The 20,212-nt window shown below is 40.3% G+C and overlaps 1 protein-coding gene across 4 annotated transcripts in view; it reads left to right on the top strand.

Moving 5' to 3' along the window:
* Nucleotides 1–55: 55 nt before the first annotated feature.
* Nucleotides 56–20,212, top strand: part of CCNT2 (cyclin T2) — a 24,849-nt gene continuing 4,692 nt past the window's right edge. Inside the window, exons 1-8 of one of the 4 annotated variants that reach the window (XM_072342132.1) lie at nucleotides 56–421; nucleotides 908–989; nucleotides 8,131–8,259; nucleotides 9,294–9,354; nucleotides 10,320–10,382; nucleotides 16,403–16,448; nucleotides 17,763–17,926; nucleotides 20,128–20,198. In XM_072342132.1, the coding sequence (XP_072198233.1) occupies nucleotides 147–421; nucleotides 908–989; nucleotides 8,131–8,259; nucleotides 9,294–9,354; nucleotides 10,320–10,382; nucleotides 16,403–16,448; nucleotides 17,763–17,926; nucleotides 20,128–20,198 (891 nt within the window). In that variant the 5' untranslated portion in view covers nucleotides 56–146. Of the gene's footprint in view, nucleotides 422–907; nucleotides 990–8,130; nucleotides 8,260–9,293; nucleotides 9,355–10,319; nucleotides 10,383–15,560; nucleotides 15,669–16,402; nucleotides 16,449–17,762; nucleotides 17,927–20,127; nucleotides 20,199–20,212 lie in introns of those variants that run through there. The other 3 variants (XM_072342134.1, XM_072342133.1, XM_072342135.1) reach the window with 3 other exon arrangements.

Here is a 20,212-nt window from a genome sequence, read left to right as displayed (position 1 = left end):
CCGTGGGAGCCATGACTCCTCACAGGCCACGTGACGCTCCGCCTCTCCAACGCACGCGAGCGTGGCGGCGCTCTTGCCGCGGCGCCGCCGGACTCTATGGTCGAGAGTAGATAGACGGCGGGCCGGCCAGTCTCGCGAGAGCCGCCATGGAGGGCGGAAGGGAGGAAGCGGGCGCGGCGCTGCCGCCGGCGGGCGGGGCCGCAGGAGGAGGGGGAGGAAGTGTCATGGCGGCGGCGGGCTCAGGCGCGGGCACCTCGGCGCGGGGCGGCGGCGGCTCCTCGGCGGCCTCGCGCTGGTTCTTCAGCCGCGAGCAGCTGGAGAACACGCCCTCGCGGCGCTGCGGCGTGGAGGCCGACAAGGAGCTCTCGTACCGGCAGCAGGCGGCCAACCTCATTCAGGACATGGGCCAGCGCCTCAACGTGTATCCGAGCGGCGGCGGCCGGGCGGGGAGGGCCGGGCCGGGGCGCGCGGGGGCCGCTCTCCGCCGGGAGGAGCTCCGCGCACGTGTGTGTGGGAGCCGCCGGGCGCTGCCCGCTGCCGGGGTCGGGCCCGGGGATGCGGTGGGAGGCGGGGCCGCGTGTGAGCTTTGTCGGCGCGGCCTCGCCGGGCTCTGGACGTCGCGGCCGGGTCCGGCTGCGCTCGGCGCCTGTAGGCTGTAGGCTGTCCGCACGTCGGGCTGTTAACAAAGCGGGCCGAAGCCTCGCATCCCGTAGCGAAGTGCTGCTATCAGCTACTAGCGGCTGTTTCGGAGCCGCCCTCCCCTCGCGGCGGGTCCCGCTGTGCGCTGCTGCCCGCCCGCCTGGCGGGGCTCCGGGCCGGCTGCCGTGCCCGGCTGGCTTGGCTGAAGGCAGCGCGTAGCAACATCCCCGTTTGTTATTGTTGTTGGTTCCTTCATTCAGCGCACCAGATCTCAGCTTACGATAAACACCGCGATTGTTTACATGCACAGGTTTTACATGCATCACTCCTTCACGAAATTTAATCGGAATGTAAGTATGGCTTTATATGTGGTGGTCAGACACACGTAGTTTCGACGGTACAGCTGACACGTGCTGTATTGCTGGGCTGGGCTGTGAAGCTGGATGTGTTTATAGGCACTCTGGCTTTGTGTCAGTGGTTTAGGTCCAACAGTGATCGTTTCTCTTCAGGTCCGAGTAACTGTATCGAACTGCCATCAGCAGACACCTCAAAATGTACTCGGGTGGTTTGGATCTGGCTGGCACTCGTGCGCTGTGGTGCAAAAGGCTGATGTGTAGAGTGTGCTGCTAGTGAATGGAGTGGCAGTGCTGGCGTGCTGTGATATGCTTGTATTGGTTATGCATCTGTTGTTGAAAACTAACAGAAGTGCACTTAGCCACTTTTGTCTTCAAGTCGTTTTACAATAAGTTAGACATGAAAAACCTTCACAGCTCATAAGAAAACACTGACTCCTGTTTGTGCTAATGCAGAGTTTGAATACTTGTATGTGATATGAAGACCAGAATCCTTCAGTAGAAATACTATTTTTGTGCTGTGTTTTTCTTTAAGTAACCATGGAATTTAAGATACCATTTTGAGGACTTGAAGATTATTACTTTAACATCCAGTGTATCAGATGCAGGTATTAGAAAAAATAATAGAGCATTGTAGGCTCCTTTCATCACTTCTCTTGTGGCTTTTTGTTAGTTTTTAAAGGACGTAGTACTGACTTTGCAAGAACGGTGAATGGCGATAGTGGGACGTCATTAAGTGATGAGGATGGTCTTCCTCAGACCTTGGCTTGCTTTGGTGAAAGCAATAAATGCACTGTGATAGATGTTAAGATTTAGGACAGGGAAGATCTTGGTCTACCAAGAGGTAGCTTGGCACTGTCTGGAATGTGGGCAGGTACTGATCACAGTGGGTTACAGTGGTATCCTTTGTCTGAAGTTGCATTTCTGTTGATTCTGGTAAGCACATGGGTGTCTTGTTTGCTGTTTATTGAGCAAGGCACATGTATCAGGCTATAGACACACTTCAGAAAGGTATGGAATTATTTTTGTGCAAAACTTGTGGTGAGTTCAAACTGCTGCTGCCAGCTTGGCACTAAGACTGCAGTGTTACTGGTCTTGTGGATAATAGCTAGGCCTGTAAGCACAGCCTGAGATAAGCTTCCATCAGTCTGGGAACTTGAACAGGAAGAAATATGTAATGTATGTTTTGCTCATAGAGTGGTATCTGTTGAATGGGTGTATGTACAAATCAAGGGGTACTTTCCTAGAACTGCTTTCTCATTTTAGACCAAGAGTAGCACACATGCAAATAAGTTCCAACGGGCTTTGTAATTAAATGTCATGGAATCATAGACTGGTTTGGGTTGGAAGGAACCCTAAGGATCAGTATGTCCTTTAGAAGCGTTTCTGAATTAATCAAGGGATGGCAGTAGAACATTTGTCCTGTCTTTCTCTGTGTATGGTGCTACTGTGTAGCAGTAACCTGGGGCTGGTGCTGCATTCAGAGCCTTCTGTGGCTGTTTGTGGACTTGGTAAGCTAGGTAGTTGCTTGGAATGGAGAGGTGGCTCAGCAAGAGCTTGTGTTGTCCCGCACCGCCTGCTGGATTACTGCTTGTCCTCCCAGCTAGTAGTTGAGTGTAGACTTATGTAGCAAGAAGCTTTAGCTGCTGTGTTCTGGTTTTTAGCTGCTGTGTTTTGGTTTTCACCAGATGCTAGAAAATGCCAGGTCGCACAGAACAGGAAGCGTGGTGCTACTTGGATACGTAGTACCCTCCTATGAAAACGAAGCCTTAGAATATATTCACAATTCACAAGTGAGCTATGAAATGGTTGAATGCCATTGGAACTCCAAGGAGAAGAAAGTGTGTTGTTACATTTAATCTCAGGTATTCGGGTGAAAGTTAAAAGCTAGTTCTGCTGCAGGTCAGCACAGGGAAATGCTGGTTCCTGTAGAATAACGTTCTCTAGTTCTTAATGAGACCAGACAGTAGCTTTTTGTGTGTGTTGATGGAGAAGTTACTTTTTTCCCCCTATTCTTCTAGGAGGAAGGGGTGGTCTCAGTGTGAGCTGCTTTTAAACTTCTTACTGCTCTACCATCTGTAGAGAAAGCAAAAGCCAAGTACTGTGATAAATACTTAATATCAAATCTCCAGAGTATTTGGCAAGCTGAAAAAGTTAACAGTGTTTATCCGCTGCAAGAAGAAACAAATCCTTGGAAGTTAAATAATAAAGTACTGTTGGTCTTGAAGCTGAGACCTGGCTAAAATGGTCTATGGAGGGAGTCAGTCGTGTTTCTTCATTTGTGCATGCAGTGATATTTATCTGTGGAAAGAAGGAAGGCAGGGGATAGGAAATTAGACAGGCACTGGTTGGAATTTGTTATGGTCTCCCACTGAAGGAAAATTTAGACTGTTCTCTTGCTTTATTGGTAGGTTAATATTTTTCACTGAGTTATAAGCACTTGAGTGTTTATGTTCATGTATGATTGTGGGGTTATGGCAATACGCATGTCATGTCATATAGACTTCATTGTTTTAATAAAGAAACTTTGTAATGGAAGGCAATTTAGTGAATAGAAGTTATGCTAAATCTGTTGGTTTTTTCTTAAATATAATAAATTACTGTTTAATAATTCTGCGTGCTTTCAAGATTTTGAGAATCATCTGTGAGTAGGGAACAGAATTAACAACAGTGTTTTCAGTCAGTAGAGCCATGGGGTGGGACATAGCAAAGTGGCCTGTCCATTTTGAATATATTGCATTTACTGCCCCAAACACCAACGATCCATATTTCTAGAGAATTGCTGGGGGTTATCAAGTAGCTTTTCAAATACTATGGTTTATCTTCAAAGAATTTACTCTCGGTTACAATGACTCCAGCATCAATAACAAATGCACAGCAGGGCGAGACCCTGCACAGTTGATGTGCTCCAGCAGCATGGTGGAAACTTGCTTGAAGCTGGTAAACAGAAATATGTGCTAACTACTAATCTAGCCATGCAAATCACATTGCAGTATGAATCTTCTCAGCAGAAGAACAAATTATTCTGTGTTAGCATTAACTGGGGCGTAGCAACTTTGGTTTGCTGAGCAGAAATGTGCTAAGATCAGGGGATGGGAGAGTTTGCTGGCTTGTGTACAAAGTGTGAGCCTGTTACAGTGATACCTTAAAACATCTTAAATAGTATTTACAGAATTGTTTTACTTTTCCTGTAGTACTTTATCTGATACTATATAGCAAATGTGACTTATAGAAGCGTGTTATTTGGTACACTGTGATTTCAAGAACAGAAGGAATCTGTGGTATGTTGGAGATGAGAGGTAAGGCATCCAAATGGTAGTTGTATTTTTAAATCTAATCCTGAAATGCCATGTGGAACACCAAACAACTAGCTGATGATGTCAAGTTTCTTTTGTACCACGCAGTGGGACACAGTAAAGTGCCCAAAGAGAGACTACAGAAGGAATTTTTCCTGAAGTGCAAGGTAGGTGAGTTGAGTGTGCAGGGGATGGGGGGTTCTTTGGTTTCCCATTCCTCTGTTCCCATCCTGTTTCCCGTACCCCATCCAAACTGCAATATTAAATAATTGATTTTGCAGCTGTGCAAGTTCTCAGGACTTTCATAATACAAGCCAACCTTTAGAGAGACTGTTCTTGGATGCTTGAGCTGCTTTTCCTCTTGCGTTTTAATAAATTGGTTCTTTTTACAGAATTTAAGCTGCTGGTAGTAATGATTAAAAAAAAAAAAAAAGAAGGCAAAACCTCTCAGCTTTTAGAGTGGCATTTGCTGCTCCATCATAGACTGGACCCACTTACTGTCTTAACTACATAAAGTACATAAAGTTTATAAACGTGGTAATACTGACATGGAAAGGGAGAGGGGGTTCTTAGAGAGCTGTGTGCCCACTAGAGGTGTATTCTGAGATGATTCCAAATGTCTTCCTTGTAGCAACTGTTTTTTACCAGATGTCTTGTACTTTTTACTGTGAAAAAGGACTTGTACCACTTCTACCAATAAAACTTGCTGTATAATGCCCTTTGGCTGTCATAATAATGAGGCTTGTATGTTTTGTGTTTTTATTTCCTTGGCACTTGGTTTCTGATTCTCTGAGCTAGTAGGAAGTGGGATGTGACTTCATGAATGAAGATGTTGTTCAAACCTTACATATGTTGGTTGCGTGGTAACTTATTTAAATTATTTGGCTTTATGTCAAATGGAGGTGCTTGTTTATAAGAAGCTTACAGCTTTGTCACGTCTGTGTTTAATACTGCTCTTTTGCTCCACTTTGCTTTTTCTGCCACTTCTAAGAATAAGGAGTGAATGGAAGCTGGATGAGTAATTTTGAAGCTATGTACGTAGCAGGCAATGTGTTCTTCGCTGAAGACTGTGCATGCCAAGTCCTGAACTTTATTAGGGTTTTGTTTTCCTCAAATCAAGGGAGACAAAAGTACTGACCTGCTGCAAACTGGGAAAGTGAAACCTAGTTCTAGACAAGACAGAGACTTGAAACTCTTTGGCCAGAAGCCAACACTTCCTTTAAGGAAGTAGATAATTGTGGTGTATGTAGATTTCTGATGAACCAGAGCTAAATACCGGTTGACTTGTATCAGCCTGCAGGACCGTTTTGTGTATGGTTCTGGTGAGGAGGCTTCTTGACTAGAAGTGACACCTCTTGGTAAATTACAGCTGGTAACTTAGTTGTGTAGTTCTTGGTGGTTTGGTTCAATATTCTGAACTGTGAATATTTCCGTGATAATTGCTGGTAGTTATGGTTTTCAAAAAAGTAAATTTGGAAAGTTCCACATGTGGGATTTGGAATTTCACCTTCCAATTTTGTTGGATATATTTGAATTATGCTTCTATGCAAAGCTAGAGAAATGAAGGCCTGAATGTCAGAACTAGGGATGATGTTATCCTTGGAGGGGATGGTAAGGCAGAAGGGAAGGGACAACAGTGCAACTGCTTTGGCTGGGTAGGCAAAATCAGCTTCTGCTGTTCTTCACCTCAGCTGTAAGGCACTGCTGCAAATATCTGGTTTAGAAACAAAAATCACCATCATGAAAAGCTGGAAATTGTCTTTGGAAACTTCTCACTGTTCAGCCCATTTCTGATTCCATGTGCACATAACTTTGTTTATTTTCCTTAGTGGCTTCACTGTGCTGTGTCCTTTCCACAGCAGTTTCAGTTTTCAGTCCATCAAAGTCTACATCATTGTCTTTATTGAGTTAAAAAATGGAGCCTGTTAGTCTGTGTGGTGCCCTTATGAATACCTTGTCGTGTTTGTCCAGTGTGCTGACAAACTTGTTTCTCTACAACTCTATTATTAACTATTTTCAATTTCCTTCTCAGCAGTTTAGGTTTCTGTGGGTAGCTGGGCCTCTGCTAATTTGGGTCAGGATTGTTTCTGAGACCATAATCCTTGCTATTAGGCTGGCCCTGTTGTAGGAGCTGCATGTTGTGTTTAAAGGTTTGTCCCCTGGCTTAACTGAGGCAGCTGGTAATTAATATATCCTAGGAAGGGGAATTTCTTCCAGAATTTCATGCCTTTATTTCAAACGGTGTGGGTATAAATTTCTCAAAAACCATCAGGATGTTAAAGCAGAGTATTAACGTGGCCTTGTTCAGCACTGCTTGGCATCAGGCTTTTTTTGTTCATCCATTTCTAAGGGTTAGGTTACAAGTTTCTTAAAAATGGAGTTCTGTCTCAGTTGTGAAAGAATTTGCTCCCTGTGAATTATTCGTTATTGTTTTGTTAGTTTGTGGATTTGGGTGGGGTTTTAATAGTATTAGGCCTTTTTGTTGACACACTTCTGTCCCTCAGAGGGTACCTCGCCTTCTTTTCTTAGGGTGTCAGTTTTTCCTTAATCTGCCATCTTGCAAGTTTTACTTAAGATCCAAGTGGACATTTCAGAGGGATGTGAGGAACTTTCAGATGTATCAGGGCAGTACTTTTTGCCTCCTTAAATGCTATAGGTAATCACTGCGTGTTCCATTCTGATTAGCTCATTGCAGTCCTTCATATAATGGGAGGTTTTTTGTTGTTGTTTTTTTTAACCAGATGTTTCATTTTGGCATAGCAAAGGGCTACTTACAAAGAAAAAATACCATATAGGGGGAAGTATGACCATGATTCAACTCATTCAGCCTAGTTCTATGGGGTGATTAAATGAGAAGTCCAATACTTGCACTACAAGCACTGTGCATTAAGTAAACACTCGCCAAGCAGCTATTTTTGAAATACTAAATGCTTCATTTTAACTAGTCTGATGATACCTGCATAAAGATTTCTGCTATCATTCTTATTGGAGTTTTATGTCGGCAATTTTTGCATACAGAGAGGACCCTGATTCTTTTAAGTCATTTGTGGTTAACCATATTTGTGTACAAATCAATTATTATAGCAGACAGCTGGGCATAAAAACTCCATTTCATTGCAGTGATACGGAACTGTGAACTGGTGTTTTGCTGTCAACATAGGATACCCAGAGTTCTATGGAATTGTTATCTCCATATGTAACTCATCTTTGCTAACATGTTATGTAACTGGTGTTTTGTGAGTCTTTGTGCTTTGCTCTCTAGATACCACTGGGTATATAGTAAAATTTCCAGAATAAAATTCTTTGATTAGTCAGTGGCTGTGCTGTGATGTTATGCTTACTGTACTTGTATTTGTGTAACCTATATTTACATAAAAAGCTGTTTTCTCAAAGTTCTCTGCCAAGTTGCTTGCTTTTTAGGAGAAACGTGCTATAAGAACTTGATCTCAACTTCTTTGACTATTGAAGGAGTGCTGTAATGGCTCATTACTATGCTAGAACTTAGATGAACTTTCTTATCAAGTGTATTTAACTTGAAAAGTGTGTTCTGGTGTGACTAAATCTACTGGACTAAATCTATTTTATGTTGGACTAGAATTAGGTTGATCTCATATCTTACTTAATATGATGTGACTTAGCTTTTATGCTACTCCTTTCTCATACTGCTGGGAAGATTGCATCACTTAACAAATTAAAGCATGATGAGTTTCTTTTACCAATTTTCATGATTTTGGAGCTGCTTAAAAGCAAACAAAATTCAACTTCTAAACTTTTTCTAACTGCTAGCTTACATTCTCCATTGAAAATTATTTGTAAGAAGTTTACGTGTTTTTCTTCTTCAGATTATATCTCCTACGGCATTGTTCTTGGCTGCAAAAGTGGAAGAACAGCCACGGAAGCTGGAACATGTTATTAAAGTAGTAAATGCGTGTCTTCATCCTCATGAGCCACAACTGGATACAAAGTGTGATGTAGGTCAAAGTCGTGGTTTTAAAGATAATCAGATGAATGACGCTTTAAGTCATGAGCTGCTACATTGTCTTGACTGGATTATTGCTATCTACACGAGAAAAAAAAACAACAAGTGTTTGAACTATTAAGTAATATGGATCTCTTGTATTACTTAAGTATTCTCGTCCTCAATTAGCTATACTGAGTTATGACAATTGGAGAGACTGCTCCTCCTTTAACTTGCTTTATTGCTAAGACTGGTATAGTAGGAGTCTCCACAAGACGTTAAATAGGTTTCAAGTATGGTTCCATAAGTAACATGCTTCATGTACAGTCCAGGATGCTGACAAAAATATTTAATCTGAGGCTTACTGTGTGCCATCATCTAAACTGTGTTCTCAGGGATGCCATGTAGGCGTCATCTCTGCTGTACATTTGGTCTTCTTTGCATTTGCTGGACTCTGTACAGTTCTCATCCAATAGCTCCCATTTTATTTCCTTTTATGATGCTTCTTAGAACCATATGTATGAGGAAATAAGATGGAAATGCACCAAAATTACTCTGCTTAAAGGTCAGGCTGAGCTAGTTACACCCTGCTGGACCTGAACTGACGATGAAAACTATTTGCCATGCTTCTAGTTCTTGGAGTGACACACGGAGCTGTATTAGATATATACTTGAGCCCAGAACGAGGCTGGTTGGGGACGGTCAGCTGTATTTTAATGTACTTGTCATAACCTGTTTAGAGATACTTTATTTGCACTTGCAAGCCTTCACAACACGTACAACATCCTCCATGTTCCAAAAAAATACTCTACTAGAATTATCAAATCCAAGGTAAAGAAATTTTACTGTGACGGGTGGTTAAGCTGGTATAAGGAATTTTGCAATAACATACTAATAGATACAGCAAAGTATTCTGAATCGTCAGTGCTCTATAGCATGGGTCTTTCATTTGTATTGATCATGCCTATTAGTTAAAAAGGAAGAGTATAATTGAAATACTGAGACAATAAATACCTGTGTCTTGACATGTTTGCTTGTTTGTTTCAGGCATATCTTCAGCAAGCTCAAGAGCTGGTTATACTTGAAACAATAATGCTTCAAACTTTAGGTATGTCTTTCTAAATACCTTTCGTGCAGCCAGCTTCTCATGAACCAGTAATGGGACCCAGGTAGCTCTTTTTTTTTTTTTTATTGCACTGCTGGTATACTAAAATTTCACTAGTTTTTGCATGTAACTTGTGAATCTAGTTCTGTATTGTGTTTGTCTGGAGAAAAATGCTATACCAGTACCTGTTAAATGTTTTGGACAGTCTGATGGAGTAAAGAAGTATACCCTTCCAAATAGTAGTAATGGTGCTGATGTTTCTTTATGTGAGGCAGAGTGTACTAAAGTTAGCTGTGTCTGTTCTGAAGCAAGTGGTAGAAGCTTTATGCTAAATGTTCTTTCCCATTTTGACTTTAATGGAAAAATGTGATTGAGTAGGGTTACTGCCTCTGAACATCAGAACGTGTGTTGTTACTGTTTAATGGATTCAGGTAACTCCATCTGATAAGAAATTGTTTTACCTGTAAAGTAATGTCAAAAAAAAAAAAAAGTTAATAGTAGTGATCCCATTTATAAAATAGCTTTATAAACAGAGGCAGGTTTGTGCAGCAGCTGGCCTGTAAGTTGTCCTAGATGGTGATCTCATGGGTGCAACACATCTCTTAGTGCCAGAAATGACTGAATAAAGTGCATGCATGTGCACATATTTCAGTGTCTGTGATACAGCTTGTACTGCCTTGTAAATGTACTGGGAACTGCTGGTATGTTGTACTTTAAAAATAGAGTAGCTTCACAGATACTATACAGAACTTGAGAGTAATGCAAGAATGTTGATCTTTGAAGGGCTCTACTGTTTAATATTCAAAAATATGAAATTATGCAGAATAGGAAGTACTTAAAGAGTGATCTGTGATCTGTGTTAGGAAGGTTTAGCAAGTATTAAGTCTTTGGGCAAAGGAAGGGTTTTCTTTTCTGTGTATTTTACAGATGAAAATGTGTTGTTCTAAAATATGTTCTTAACTCTTAAGGTTTTGAGATTACCATTGAACATCCGCACACAGATGTTGTGAAATGCACGCAATTAGTGAGAGGTCAGTGGCTTTATCCCATTGTGTAAGCGCTTTTTCTTGCCTTTATAGTGGAATTTGAAGATGTTATTTGTATAATATGATCTTCTACTATGCTGTCCAAAGTTTGTTTAAAGCTAGTTCCTAAAAGCCTGCTCTTAACATCTAGAGTTTGATGAAGAGTCCACTTCTCTGTACTTTATGGTTGTTTTTTTTTTGCTTATTACATTTGGTTGAGCGATCTGTTCCATGTCTTTTCAAATTACAAAGCAGTTATTAGTTGTAGTCTAAATTCTGGGTTGCTTTTCACTCTGAAGTAGTTCTACAGTTAGTCTTTGTGTTAATGGCTAATGCTAGCTTTCAACCTTAGCAAATCTCCCAAGCTGTGGGATATACAGAGTACATAGCAGGTCTGCTATTGCATGCAAATACTTAATGATGTGACTAATTGTTTTTCTAAAGTAGTGTACTGATTTGGATTAGGTGGTAACAAATGCCCAACCTTTTGTTTCTGCATCCTCTAACTTGCATGCAGTCCATGAATGAGACTCTAGCTAGAAATCTTCTCAGTGTTTTTGTTGAGCTTTGACACACATTTAGTTCCTAAGTCTGTTTCCCTCACAACTTAAATAATCATAAGGTAGGGGATGGGTACTGGGGAATCAATTGAAAAAGCTCATATAATAGACTTCTTGCTTTAAAACATGCTCCTTAATTTAAATGCTTGGAAATGATTAGACTGTAGTTGCTAACCTTTAGTCATTAACTGTTGTCTTGGTGAAAAATAGCTAAGTTTAAGTTCTTCAAAGATCTTCCTCCCCCTGTAAAATATCGGAAGGGTAGGTACAACATAACCAGGTAGACTTAGGTCTGTTCTGTAGTAATTCTAGAAGTAAGGTTGTTCTTTGAAGGAAATAAGAGTTTCTCAGTTTGAAGTAGCTTACTAGAAGTTGAGGAGAGCTGGTGTTGTATGTAGTTTATTTGCATATAAAGTAGCATTATTGCAATCTTTGCTATTAGAGCATCTTTGCGTTCTGTCCAGATTTGATTGTGACTCAGCGCATAATTGCAGCTGGTGTCTGAATAGATTGCATTATTTAGATTGCAATAGTTTTCTTAGCTGTTGGTCAACATAAATGTAAGCACACTTCACTGAAATATGTGAAGCCCCTGCATGTGATCTCAGTGTCTGGGGGGGAGCAGGGAAGGGGTGGTAAGCAGTAGTGTAGCTAGTTCAGGACTTCCACATACACCGGGTGTGTTTGATGGAAGCTTACAAACAGTCACACTGTTATGTAAACTTCATCTCCTTTAGTCAGGGGTAGATACTGCTCTAAAGTTCAGCTGTTCCTGTGTGTGCTGTATGCTGCTTTTGTGTACTAACAGTTTGTGTACTGAAGGTACATGTTATGATTAAAACCTTAAAATGCAAAGCTAGTATTAATGTCAGTGCAGTTTAACAAAATACTTAAAATTCAAAATTATGTGAAATTTTGAAATCTGAAGACTTCACTGAGGGCTGGAAGTCTGCACACCTCAAGAACTGGTGCAAGGTGAATTTAGTACAATTGATGCTTGAAAAGCTACTAAGCTGGGTAGGTGTGCTTCTTAGTGTGTGTACATATATCAATAGAGTTCTTGCTGGCATATCCTCCTCCTGGGGGTGGTATGGGCCGTGATCACAAAACTTGGATACCTAATTTTTAAAACATGGCAAAAAAATAAAAATAAAAAAGGAAAATCTGTAAGTTTAAAACACGAAATATGAAAAATGTAGTGATGCTTGAAAGTTAAGTAGAGAATAATTACTATGGAATGTTAGCTGTATGTATTGAGTGAATAATGATGGATTTCTGGCAAAGATACTGTGATATGATTTTAGTTTTCTCTTTTAACATCTACTTTTTGGACAGTGTTGCTTTAAGGTAGGTAGGTGCTAGGCTTGGGTATCCAGTCCCGAAGCTTTCAGCGTATCCTGAAAACCACAGCCTGTGGTAATCCCTTAGTGCTAAAGGGGTTGATTGAGAAGTTAAAGCAATGTAGGTTACTTGGTGCAGTACTGATCATTATTCCAGAAGGCAAAGTAAGCTCATCTTTGTATTAAGGGAGATTAACTCATCTAGGATTATTATCATCAAAACCTTCAATGGTATCTTTGAGGGGAGAGGGAAGGGAAGAAGATAATTTGGCTGATTGTTTAACTGTCAGAGGGTACAAAGTTAGCAGAGGACTTAACATGTCCTGAGCAGACTTAACAAGGCTTTTTGACTCAGCACATGTGCGCTGAATTACCATGTCAGAAGAAAATGCCCTGCTCCCTCAGAAAAGCTGGCTAAAATCTAAGTTTAATGAAGTAGCTAAGAAGATGCCCGATTTGCTTTATCACTTCTTGCTATCTTGCATCTAGAGCAGTATGCTTTATGCTCTCACTGTTACCTGTGTAAGATATTTCCTTTAAAAAATGATGTTCTGTTGATGAGGTTCAAAAAGTTCCAGTAAAGTCCTTTGTCAGAAGACCCTCCAGACAAAAAAAGTATTGGAAGCTGATCTAGTAAGTGGAAACTGGTGCAGATAAACTTAAATCTGCTTTAACTTACTACTAAAGGAAAAGTTGAATTCATTCTAAGATTGAAAGCCTTCTAAAAAGCATAATAGACAAAATGGGTTATTGTTGATAAGGGGTGACTGGATGTGTGTGTATGTATATTGACTCAGGATGTTTAGGTGTAAGGTATTTAATTATTCATTCTGGTTTTCAGAGGTTCATGGGTTCATAAAATCATTCCATCTTTACAGTTTAGTCAGTATAGTAGTCAAGGACGGGAGTAGGCTCAGTCTGTTTTCTGCACTGTTCTTCTTCAGTGCCAAGAGACTGAGGAGACAGGACCATCATCCTTAGGATCCCACAGGTCCTCTGAGGGATTTGCGGTAGTGGATCCATAATGGCCTGTCAGCAGGCTTCAGTGCCCACTCCAAGGATGCTCCAGTGATGAAGAGAAAAAAGGAAGAAGAAAAATAAAAGTAAACATTTTGTTCCTGGTGCCACGCTACCTTTGCTGGCTTAAATTCTAGTTGAGCAGTGAAACTGCCCTAGTGCCAAGACCATCACAATGTCCTCTTAAGTTCAGGTGCACACTCAGTCTGTTCTTAGCTGTATCTGGTGAAGCTTGAAGGGAAGAAATCTATCTGTTTATCTTCATCGTGGGAGGTCTCCCCTTTTTTGTGTGTGTGTTGGAACACAACCTTCTTTTGGAACTGAAGATGGGATCACAAGAATTTCTAGGATTGTTCTTAACACCCTGCAGGTTATAAAGTATCTTCAACACCCATGGTCCTTACTAATCATGTGTGGGAACTGCACTGTCAAGTTCTTCGAACACACCATAGTGTGGTTAAATCAGGCTTATAAAGCCTGCACAAGAGATCAATCTGAGGACAACTTAGATCAGTACAGTAAGTGGTGTGGAAAAAATCTTAGACACCAGCTGTACTGAAGCCATGCTATGGGCAACTTTTACATTCTGAAGTTCCACCTCAGTCTTTTACAGGCCTGTTCACAAGGTTTAAAAACTTGAAGCTTCCAAAAATGTAAAGCTGCCAGGACTGATCAGACCTAAAAATCTATGCTATGGCCTTCTCAGTCCTTCCTGGATAAAACAAGTGTCCACTCACAGCTCCATTCAGAGGCCTGTGGCTTTTTTTTCTTACTCAGAACTATTCTGCAGCCTTCCATCTTCTGATATTGATTGGCTTATCCCCTGGTCTTTTTTTCTGGGGATGTTTGCATGCTTTCTCAGGGTCCCAGGCAGAGCCAGCCACGATGCTCCAAGGGGCAACTTGGCAATCACATTTTCATGATCATGTCAGATCAAAGATAACTTAGTGCTGAAAAAAAGAATATCTTGGAGTTGCATCAGTTGATTTGTGTGACCACATCCAATAAAAAGCATTTTTTGCTTCACACTTGGAATTTCTTGGAGTCAGTACCCTTTTGGGAGTTGTATCAGACAGCAGGTCCTGTTTCGGAATCTCAAGTCATCTCCTGCCCTACGGTTGCTTCTGCAGCAGTGAGACAGGGCAGGTTTTTAAATCACACCTTAAAAAATCTGAAACTGATAATTAATGTCTGATGTCAGTCATCCATCCTACATCTTACAAGTTGTAACAGGCAAGCTGTGCTGGCTTGTTTTAACCTCTGTACTTAATTATTTGATTAGAGAAATGGACTTTCCTTTACTATAAAGGAACTAAAATATAGGAACCAGGATTTATTAGTTTTAATTTTAGTGGGCAGGCTCTACTGAAGGAAAACTGCTCTAGATGTAAGAGAAGAGTTTGGGACAGTTGTTTTCAGTTGTGCCTTGTCTTTACAGAGACTTTCAATTACTGAGCTGAAATTCATTCTGATTTTGGCAGTGTTGGTTATTTAGCTGTAAATCCATTGAAACAAGTATGATACTGCTTGTAGTATAGGTAAGGTATTTATCACGTTGTGTTTTTTTTTTTTTAATTGAGGCTAAAAATGTGTGTTTCAAGATGTGATTCTTTTCTTCCAGGTATGTTTTGATTTACTCAACTTTCAAGCTGATGTTAAATAGAAGTTTTCTGGCATCTGTTTTTTTTCTTCCTTTTTTGAAAGTGCCATTTCAGTCAGAGTAGAGAAGCTTTTTGGCCCAGTCCCTTAATTACAACATGCTGTAACTGTACAGAACGTAGAAATTATTGAAGGCCCTTCAAACATTACAAACATTACTTTGGAAAAAGAAAAGCAAGGCATCAGTTTCAGCCTTGCACTTTTTTTTTTTATGAGAGGGAGTAGAAAAGGTTGAACTCCACGGTTATCTGCATACAACTACCATTATAGTTTGCAAACTAATTATAGCATAACCCTGTCACGTTGCTCGCCTTTTGATTATTATGGATTAGCAGAATTTGTGTGCAGGAATGGATCCTGTTACCTTGTTCCTTCCTTGTTCTTTTCAGATTATGGCACTGTCTAGCTGCGTAGCGCGAAGAAAAACCTGATTTATACTCTTTGGCAATCATTAAAAATAGCTAAATCATGATTTTAATACACTTTTTAAAAAAATAAATGTTAAAGGCCACTGCAGTATTTCTCAAATTTAATCGAAAGATCATTTAAAATAAAGTTTTGTGACAGTACACCCTTTGACATAAAATTCAACAATACACTTTCTGCAGGTAGCACTGATTTCAAGTGATAGCGTCAAAGTAAGAATTCAATGAAGGCTGCATTCAATCTTCAGTTAATACCATTGTGCCCAGCTATCCCATTATGTACATGTTACAGTAAGTTCTTTTACTTGAGTGAGGATCACTGGGGTTTCACTGGTAGGGGTCAATGCTAGATGGTTGTAACAGTGTAAGTCATTGGCTTTTCGTTTGTGGTACGTTGCAGTCTCTTGCATATTTTTTTTCTGACTAAAATGCAGTTGTTTACTACTTATCAGAAGCTTTAACAGGTTTAACAAGTGTGGAACAAAATGATACGAGTACTGTGCTCTTGATTAGAGGGAGCAGAAAACTTGTTTTTCTAACCATCTAGCTTGGGAGCTGTCTGTGTTTTGAGGTTCTGGGGGAGAAACGTGGTTAAGGTTTCATTGGGGGGAGGTGGGTTCTCCAGCCATAGTGTCATGTTCCTCTCAAAGAGCAGAACTTGCATTGTAGCAATTGGTTTTTATAGACTGCCTTGCTGCAGTCCACTGTTTGGGTGGGGGGAGGGAATCATGTACTTGTAGAAGAGTGGTTTCATATATGAGGCTTTAGTGGGGTAGATAAGGAAACAGTTCTGTGGGTTGAGTGAGGGGAGAGTCAGCGTACCAAAGGACTGGTCCATCTCCAGTTACTGAATGTAATGGACACTTCTGTACCTTGGAAAGACTTTTTAAAGGCTAGCTAGTTAATTCAAATCAGTTCTATGAAAATGCTAAGTGGTGCTTTTGGAAGGTAAAACTTTTAATTTTGGAAAGAACCTGATAAGTTGGTGCAGATCCTTAATCACTTTGTTTTTCTTTTTCTTACAGCAAGCAAGGATTTGGCACAGACATCCTATTTCATGGCTACCAACAGGTTGTTATCCTGAACCTCTTTGTTGCACTGTTGTAGCACACTATAGCTTCCTTTACTGCAGGGCCCCCTACATGTGTCTTACCCTTGTTGCGACAGGAGACTGGGCCATCTACAGTGGTGGTACCTTTCTGTTTGCAGTGCGGTGTATTGTACAAGGGCTTGATGGCACAAAGGGGTTAAATGCACAATGAGAAGTGTAGTGGTGCTTTCTGATGACATTTTCTCGATTGTGAGTGCATAAGTCTAAAATTGGTAGCCTGAATAGCAGCTAAAGATTACAAAGAGCTAAACTTAACCTAGAAATTCGAGGATCTTGGTAAGTACAAAACTATTTTTAGTTTACACTTCTAGTTAATGGCAGTTTTCTCTTAACTTTAAATATATTGATCCAATCTTAACTTATAAAATTGTAGTGGGACTAAAAATTTTTTATCTGATTGATTTCTGTTCTCTTCAAATAGCCCAGAAGTAATCCAGTGTTCTTTCTTTTAGAAACAACTCTTTAATCTTAAATACTGGTTTTAAAACATAAGTACTTCCATAAATTTGAAGTTAATTGATTCCAGATGGAGACTGTGTATGGATAGACTGTTGTAGACAGAATTTAAGAGTAGGCTTTAGTGTTGATTTCTTGATGACTGCAGTTTATCTTGCAAGACAACATTGCACTTTATTAGGATTACATTAGATCTATCTCGTATTTATGTAACATCTACTGGCTGGTTAGAATTATTCCAGACAAATATTTCTTGGTGGTTCTTTAGTGGGTAGATTTCAGTATTTGAAGCAGCTGTTAAGCTGCGATAAATCAGTGAAGCTGAACCAAAGCCTGTGTGCTGCTGCCAGCTAGAAGCTACAGTTGAGTTCACAAGTACTGCAAACTCAGGCATGGTGAAAGCTAAGCTCAAAAGTAACTCACTTGGCCTCTGTGAAACTCGGGGTATCTTCATCTAATCATCTAAATCAAAGACTGTATAATGAGCTGTATTTTTTAACTGTGGTTAACATTTTAATTGTCCATATTACACTGATTTATTTTATAGTACTTAAGTACAGAAGAATGAATGGTGACTTTATTTCCTATTGACCAGACTTTATATTAAATTTTGTCAGATAAATGCCTTGCCCTCAGTTTTACTAATGCAGTGAGGCATCTTAAGAATTTAAACAGAAAATTGTTCCATGTACTGCTGTTTGACTGCTGTTGTTTGACAGATGATCTTAAGCTGTATGTTAATGGCTGATTTGTTTGGTTTTCCTGTTTTACATGTTTGATTTCCTTTGGTTCCTCATTACAAAATTTGTGTGCAACAGTCTTCACCTTACTACGTTCTGTCTTCAATACAAGCCTACAGTGATAGCTTGTGTGTGCATTCACTTGGCCTGCAAGTGGTCCAACTGGGAGATTCCAGTATCAACTGATGGAAAACACTGGTGGGAATATGTAGATCCTTCAGTTACTCTGGAATTACTAGATGGTAAGTGATGCTGCCTTTTCACATCCTGAGATTCAAATGCTTATGAATGTGGCTGTAAAAATAGTAGCATAGTATTGTAAGAGTATAGCTTTAATCCCAAAACAAGTCTCACTGATCTCACATACTGAATCCTCATATAAGACAAAGGTATAAGAGAGGGAAGAACTGAGGAAGACAGTTATGGAACCCATCTTTTTAAACTTGTGGGATGGGATTTCCATGTACCTTTTGTAGGTGCAGGTCAGAGTTTTGCTTTTAAATGATTTCCATAACAAGGAAACTGGGCAGAGGAACATGTGTGCAAATCCATGTGGTTCTGATAATTTTATGTACATCAATGTTCAAATTTCTGGTTTCACTGTCACTGAGACAACTGTTCTCAAGTCATAACATAACACTGCCAAATATAACAAGGGTAATTCTATGTTAACAATTTGGTATCGCCTCTCAAACAATTGCAGAAATGGTGTTCTCTTGTTGAATGTGCTATCCTGATAGTTTGTGGATTGGCAAGTTCCAAAGACTTAGGAACTGAATTTACTACAGTGGAGTCTGAATTTAAGGCCTGTTATATTTGGGTTCTCAAATCTTTTGGGCTTTGCTGGTAGTTCTAGATGGAAGAACTTGTTTCAGAGGAGTGGTACAAGTGTGCAGGCATTATATGGCCCACCATAGCTCCCCATGCCCTGCATTTCATGTTTGCTGAGATTTTTCCTTCTTAATGACAAAATTCTTTAAAAGTGAATATCTAAGCAGGTGCCATGTGAAGCACAAAATCAGAATGAACTTGAAGGTGTAAGTTTAGATGCTTCTGTCTTAGGGTTCCTCAGGTTGTAGCTGTAGCTTGAAATACTACTCTGCCTTCTCATCTGGCTGTTGGCTATGCATGTGTGGTGAGCAGGCATCTTGTGAGATGTTCTGTAAGCCCACAGTGAACCCCAATAAATTCTTAAGCATTGGTGTGTGTAACAGGGACTCAAGTGGATTAAATTGGTGAGGCACTTTCACAATTGGAGTAAATCTGGTTTGTAACTTACAGTCATAGTATTGTAGAATCCTTAAGAGCTGGAAGGGACCTCTGAGGGCCATCTAGTCCAACTCCCCTGCAGCAAACAGGGACACCACAGCTAGATTGGGTTGCCCAGGGCCTGATCCAGCCTTCCCTTCAAAGTCTCCAGGGATGGAGCATCAACCACAATACTAGGTAAACATGTTCCAGTGCCTCATCACCTTTGCTGTAAAAGATTTTCCCTTAAATCTAACCTAAATCTACCGTTCCTGAACTTGAAGCTGTTGCCCTTTGTTCTATCACCACAGGCCCTGCTAAAGAGTCTGTCCCCTTCTTTCCTGTAGCTCCCCATTAGATTCTGAAAGGCAGCTATCAGATCACCTTGCATCCTTCTCTTCTCCAGGCTGAAGAGCCCCAGCTTTCTCAGCCTGTCCTTGTAGGACAGGTGTTCCATTCCCTGGATCATTTTTGTGGCCCTAACTTGCTTTGGAGTTCTGGAGAAGCCAGTTTTCTAGACCTGCAGTAGGTTTACTCTGTCGCTAATTTTTTTAGCTTATGAGTAAAATTAAATTTCAATTAAAAGTAATTATTTTATGCAAGCTGACATGTATGGAGATCTGTGTTTCCTTGTGGCCACACAACTTTCAAAGGGTTTTTTTCCTTCTAAACACAGCCGGCTACTTTGCCTTGAGCACAAATCAGAAACTGTTGTTTAAAATAGTGCTTCAAAGGGTCAGATGGCTGATATTTTGCTCAGAGCTATTACTGGTTGTTCCTTAAGTTCAGTGGAGTAACTAAAACCATGACTTAAATTTCCTATAAAGTCTAAACTTCTTAACTTCACACAGTAAATACTTAAGCTGGATGACAGGTGTGTTACTTCAGGAGCTTTTGTTTGTACAGTTTCCTCTAGGAAATTTTTCATCTAATAAATGCAGATTCTGCAAGAGTATGAACAACACTGGAAATGTAGACCTGCTTTGCAGAGCATGTGTGGTGGTTAGAGGTCTGTCTTAGTGAAACAGTGTAGCTTTATTTTTTTGTTCAGCACTTGTCAAACGAGATTTTGATTAAATGATTCAAATCATGTGTAGCCTGCACTAACAACCGCTGAAGCCTAGAAAAGTTATAGAAGTTGAACCTACTTATTACAAACTCAGATGTAAAACATCTTCTTTGTTTCTCTACTCAGAACTAACTCACGAGTTTCTTCAGATACTGGAGAAAACACCGAGCAGGCTGAAGAGAATTAGAAATTGGAGGGTAAGAAATTTTCC

This window comes from Excalfactoria chinensis, chromosome 7, assembly GCF_039878825.1.
Source record: "Excalfactoria chinensis isolate bCotChi1 chromosome 7, bCotChi1.hap2, whole genome shotgun sequence".
NCBI classification, from domain to species: Eukaryota; Metazoa; Chordata; class Aves; order Galliformes; family Phasianidae; genus Excalfactoria; species Excalfactoria chinensis.
Note: the sequence above shows the minus strand (reverse complement) of the source record. Positions and strands in the feature narration are given on the sequence as shown.